The sequence below is a fragment of the Henckelia pumila genome, chromosome 1, assembly GCF_033568475.1.
Source record: "Henckelia pumila isolate YLH828 chromosome 1, ASM3356847v2, whole genome shotgun sequence".
In the NCBI taxonomy this organism is placed as follows: Eukaryota; Viridiplantae; Streptophyta; class Magnoliopsida; order Lamiales; family Gesneriaceae; genus Henckelia; species Henckelia pumila.
Genome location: NC_133120.1, coordinates 79,705,207 through 79,710,751, shown reverse-complemented (window position 1 = coordinate 79,710,751; position 5,545 = coordinate 79,705,207). Strand labels below are relative to the sequence as shown.

Genomic DNA, 5,545 nt, shown 5'->3' with positions numbered 1-5,545 from the left:
ATAAGTTCTCAAATAGATAAAAAATGAGAAGATTTACTCATGTTAGAGGAAAAAAACTGGTTGTTTTTTACGATAATATTGGCAAACAAAAACATCTAATAAATAAAGACACAAAATGAATGTTATTTTAGCAAATAAAAGAACATTACTAGAAAAAAAGATGTCATATAATAATAAAAAAATAAAATAATATAACATAGTAAGATATTATTAAGTATAAACAACACTTCTTCCAGCTAAGTGCAAAAAAAGCAGAGTGGTGCAGGAGAAGTCCCACTTTAATTGCTTCCGCATAAAATGGAAAAAGAAAATTAATCTAAAAAAAATAAAATAAAGAATTCCCTGAGTTAAACGACGCCGCTTTGTTACTCCGACTTCTGTTTATCTGTTCCACTCTCGAGCAGAGCGACCATGGCGATCGACACCGTACCGCCGCTAATAGCCGCCCAGCTCAATTATTTACTCAGCAACTCTCCTCTCTCTATCAAGGTTTGCGTTAATTTCATCAGCTACTTTATATAGGTTTTTGCATGTGAACTTTTTTGTGTCCATTTGCATGCGATGATGTATGTTGATCTTTCTCTGATTCTTTAAGAAATAAGAAATGAAATTGATGTGTTTTTGGATTAGAGAGTTCTAGGTGATTGGGAATAACAAAAGACGTCGTGTTGCAGGTGGAGCAAATGTGGTCAGGCAGCAAAAACCCTAGCTTGCTCGATCGATTCACTTTAGTCATTCCATTTTGCCTCGACTGTATCAGATGTCAGTATCCTTGTATAGATCGTGCGTTCATTCTCTTGTTCGTTGAAGACACTTTTTATTCATTCTGGTGTTCTATTTTTTGGGTTATGAAATCTAGGGGAAGTTATATACAATGCCGTTTATCCGTTGGCGGCTCCGGATATAATATTTGGGCCTGAGGATGAGAATTTTCTGCCATATCATGGTGATAGTGAAAAATCTGGTAAAAATGGGTTGACTGATTGGAACAGTAAGGATCCAACTCGATTGTTGTCTCTTATAATGGAGCTGCGGTGAGTATTTTTGTGACCTTTGCAGCATGACGAGATAATCACTACCTAAAATATGTTTATATAATTTGGGCCGGTGGCATTGAATGTTTGCCATGGTTTATGGTTGTCTTTGTGCAACTCACAGGGATTCATACATGGCATACCAAAGAAAGCGCATCGAGGAGGTGGGCGATGATAGATTGAAGTTTGAGATTAGTACTATTCTTTCAAGAAAGGTTAGAGTTTGTACAGCTTTCGCATACAGTGGATATGAATAAGCATTTGAATCTGTTGGTTGCTAAATTTCCAGATTATGACCTGTGTTCACCACTTTCTGCTTGCTGCATTCGGAATAAACTTAACTACAAGCTAATCAAAATTGTCCACTTTGCCTATGTTATTATTTATCAATATAAATCTCAACATTGTGTAAGGGTAATATTATTCTCTTATGATGAAGCTGGCTCCTGAGCTTCTGTCGTAGCCAAGTCCCCTATTTCGCTCTTGCACTCGTATTGCAACGTGGAGGAGCGTAGGGGGTGTGGGTAGGTAGGACTTATGTTTGGATTTGCCTTAGTTTTATTTCAGTAATATGTTCACTTTTTATATCAGGAGAGGTTCTTTGCACATTTAAAGGAATAACCTGGACCTGCGTGACATTTTGATGTATCGTGCTCACATCCTGTTCTTGCCTTTTGTGCTTTTGGACGCATATCTTGTTCCATGTTTTTCTGATGTAACTTTTTATGTAGCGTGATGTTTTGAGACAATCCAAATTGCTGAATATTATTGCAGGGAATTGAAACATATGTGAGTTCAGGCACAGACAAGGTAATAAAAAGACCGGTGATTCGTATGTTTTCTTCGTATCATTTGAAAATGTTGATTTATGACCGGCGCTGCCTGTGGTCATTTTGCCACTAAATTGTAGCGTAGCCAGAGGAGGCTAAATTTTCTGTACCATTACTGGCGATGGATTTAAATAAATTAGTTGCTAGGTCCACCTGGAGACAACAACAGAAGATCTACTTACAGGTTGGTTTGGAAAATATGATACTCTCACAAAATTATGTACATTTATTGGATTAATTTATTATTCCACCCTCAAGCTGTTGAGGAGCACGCTCCTGCGAATTGCTGTGCGATCAACCATGAATTCCTTATTGAATTAAATCAATATTATGTCAACCTGTGTCCTCAAATGACAAAATACTATCAAGTTAATTCTTAGTATTCTATAAATTGCTGTCTCCTCAGTTTTTTGGCGTCCTTGTTTTCTATTCAACCCCATTTATCAAGTCGCCCGTGTTTCTTTCGAGCAGCAAGCACTTTATTTTGTTTGCAGGTTATATTTCCAGTTAGTAAAAAGTTTTCTACTGCTCCACCCCCACTAAAGTTGGTTTCTTCGGCGGAGTTGAAAGCTTTGTTTTCTATTGATGATTTTAGACTTCCTCCTTGGTTAGAAGGGATGTGAGTATTTGTGATCAATATTCTCCATTCTGTGGGAAATGCTCAGTTGAGTAAACAAACGGTCTAAATTTTTTTTGATGTTTCCATCTTTAGGTGCATGGCTGAATATCTTCCTACTTTGGAAGAGATGCTGGAATCCCAGGTTTTCTGCAGTTACATAAATTCAACTCGATGCTTATCATAAATACAAGTCGGAGTTATTACTAGTTGATGCAGATTAATGAGATCTATTTTACCTACATTTCCTTGATAGGTTAAAGATGCAGTCTCGTCCATTGAACTAAGAAGGAAGTTTATCACCGCTTTAGCTCCTCTTTTTGGAAGGCCTATAGAAGCTGATCCGGTTTGCTTTCTTCAGCTTTCTGATGGAATAGCTAGTGATTGATTTTTAATGGCTTGCTCCCCCCATACTATTATGACTATTGCTCAGGCATCTTTGCTTTGATTCTTAGGTCTTTTGTAGGAGGACAACATTCCTAGCTTCTTCTGGGGTGTTTACATTTCTGGTAGGATATGTTATTGCATGTTTTATTAACTTCCTGCCTTTATGATTATGCTTAACAAGATACAACCGTCAATCAACTTTGTGATGCCGGTGTTGGTGTTCCAAACTTCCAGTAAAAAAATGTTTTGGTTTGGGATTTGCATCATCCAATTTTGCTACTGTTAGTTAACTTTGTTGTCGATGTTTTGAACATTCACTTTTTAGTCAGTATAGATGCATCTTTTATAGAGCGCTGACCTTTTCTCGGAAGCTTTTAGCCTTTTGCCCTTCCCGCACGTTCAACGCCTCACCTTGAAACAAGAAGTAAAAAAATTGATTGCTGATCATGATAGTTTTATGATGAATGTGTTATCCACAATGAGTGCATGAGTACCGCCAATCGGTGGCACTGGTTTAGGTCGCAGGAAGTGATTGTTTACATGCCAGTTTAATAAAATAGTCTTATTCTTTTTTGGTTATGGGTTCTCACCTACGAGTTATCATCTTGCACATGCTTTTGGTTTGAAACCCTTAATATTCCATGTGCTGGAGAGGATTCAGACATTCACTATTTCGAGAATTCGGTCTTTATCTGGATGCTTCAATTGATTATATTTTTCATATGGTTTGAACCATCTTCACGTGGAAATGAAAGTTCTGCTGCACTTTACTTGCATGCGTTGAATGAAAGAAACACTCATGGCCAAACCTGGCAATATCATCGTAGATTTCCTTGTTCAGTTGCTCCTTTTGAACTCATGTCGATGAAATCGACCATAAATTATTGTAAGGGTTTATTTAAACATGGCTTTAGTGATCCCAATCAGTTTATCTTCTTCGTATTTTCGTTGTTCGCAATTATTGCTCGTATTATTCTTTTGTGGGCCAAATGATCAAAATACCCCACCCAACCGCACACCAAGAAAAATTGATGGTTCAAATCCGTGTTCCTTATTGGTAATTTGCATTAACTATAATGATTGTGTGGAACCAGGTGCACATCACCCTCTCTCTTCAGTTCCCTAAACAAAAACCAACTTTGGTGCTTCAGAGTTCCCAGGTGAGAAGATTGACATTTTTACCTTCAATTAAACTGCTTTTTACAAGCAAATGTGTTCAATCTTCAAATATAGAAACAATGCAGCCCTCTTTTTATCAAGTGTCATCATCATTTTTGTCATCAAACATTCCTTAGCTCAAAATAATTGGTTTCGACTACATGAATGTCTCTTCTCTATCACTCAAGGTTTGAATTTTATCTCTCATATACCTAACCACTTAAACTAAACTTGATAACTTCATTGCTTGCTAAGTTTATACCCCCTCCCCTTTCTTCCTGTTCGGTGCTAGCATCCTCAACAGTCAAGATTTGAATATATTATTATATTCAAATGATCGTAAACATCCAGCTATAGTATTACCATTAAATGTCTACAGAATTACCGTTAGATGAATTTAACATATTGCAGCATTTCAACTCAAATGGAGTGCCTATCAAGTCAAATAACTTGACAGAGTGTCCATGGAGTCCAAGATGGGAAGCTTCTGAGATGGCAGAGAGAATCTTGTAAGTAATTTACTGGTAAATCGTGCAGTTCAAAAAACATTTTGGGGTATAATGTAGTGTGTTGGTTTCCTTGGCAGTGATTTTCTAGTGGAAGAGTGCTTGAACTTCAAGAGATACTGCAATCAATGTAATCAGCAATGAGAGCATAAATTCATAATCTTACATTTTGGTCATCCTGTGTCAATATGTTTCTATGTATCTTTTATCTTCAAACATCTCTGTAATCTGCCTTACAAGGTGTGTTTTGCCGAAGTCGGTACCGTTGTTTTTGTAATGCGGCTGTTTTGTTGCCTAGTCAGATCTCGGGCATTATTTTCATTGCTTTGTGTGGCTGGAAACTAGGATATTAGCCCTGTGAAACAACTCAATAAGTGGGAAAGAGTCCTTGGAGTAATGGAGTGTGTACTGTAATACAATTGTTTTGGTATTTGTATCATGAAATTATTTTCTCGTTTATGGCTAAAAAATCATTTGTAAGCTCATTAATAGGAAGAACAAGTCTAATTATTATTATTATTATTTATTTTATTTTATTTTATTTTTTTTTCATCTACGATGAGTTGTAGATAACATTTTTGACATAAAAATTAAAATTTTTCGAGCTGAAAATTAATCTCATAAAATTGAATTGTGACGATCATATAGAAGTTTTTACTAGCATATCAATTTATTTAGACTCATTTTTTTGGTTATCAAAGTATTTTTTTTAAAATAAGATGTCATAGCTATAAATTTCTAAAATTAATCACAAGGTATACTAGCTTATGAGCAGAATAAAAATAAATTTATCCGGGGAATTTCATGACTTTGACCATCAATTCAGAATTTTTTGGTGTTTGGGCTTTAAAAAACAGATCCTAAATCAAGAAGTAAACCTATTTGTTGCCCTAACCCAACTTCATCTTCCTATTGGCTACGGCACTCTGATTCCATCTTCCAACCTGCGGACGAGTAAGGTCAGAGTTATTTGCGAAAATGAGTTTTTAATTACTTTCAGATTTATTTATTTAT

The 5,545-nt window shown here is 36.0% G+C and overlaps 1 protein-coding gene across 1 annotated transcript; it reads left to right on the top strand.

Moving 5' to 3' along the window:
- Positions 1 to 270: 270 nt before the first annotated feature.
- Positions 271 to 4,984, top strand: LOC140878848 (uncharacterized). The gene is made up of 13 exons (XM_073282473.1): positions 271 to 489; positions 675 to 762; positions 860 to 1,034; positions 1,159 to 1,249; positions 1,809 to 1,844; positions 1,950 to 2,048; positions 2,359 to 2,483; positions 2,577 to 2,625; positions 2,737 to 2,826; positions 2,936 to 2,989; positions 3,962 to 4,027; positions 4,437 to 4,534; positions 4,612 to 4,984. The coding sequence occupies exons 1-13, from the start codon at positions 412 to 414 to the stop codon at positions 4,673 to 4,675; spliced, it is 1,113 nt and encodes a 370-aa protein (XP_073138574.1). The 5' UTR covers positions 271 to 411; the 3' UTR covers positions 4,676 to 4,984.
- The last annotated feature ends 561 nt before the right edge of the window (positions 4,985 to 5,545 follow it).

What these genes read in the sequence shown, in the direction of transcription:
- LOC140878848 (XM_073282473.1), top strand. Translation starts at nt 412, where the DNA reads ATGGCGATCGACACCGTACCGCCGCTAATAGCCGCCCAGCTCAATTAT. An exon ending in ACTCTCCTCTCTCTATCAAG is followed by an intron (nt 490 to 674) that starts GTTTGCGTTAAT and finishes GTCGTGTTGCAG; the next exon opens with GTGGAGCAAATGTGGTCAGG. An exon ending in GTACTATTCTTTCAAGAAAG is followed by an intron (nt 1,250 to 1,808) that starts GTTAGAGTTTGT and finishes ATATTATTGCAG; the next exon opens with GGAATTGAAACATATGTGAG.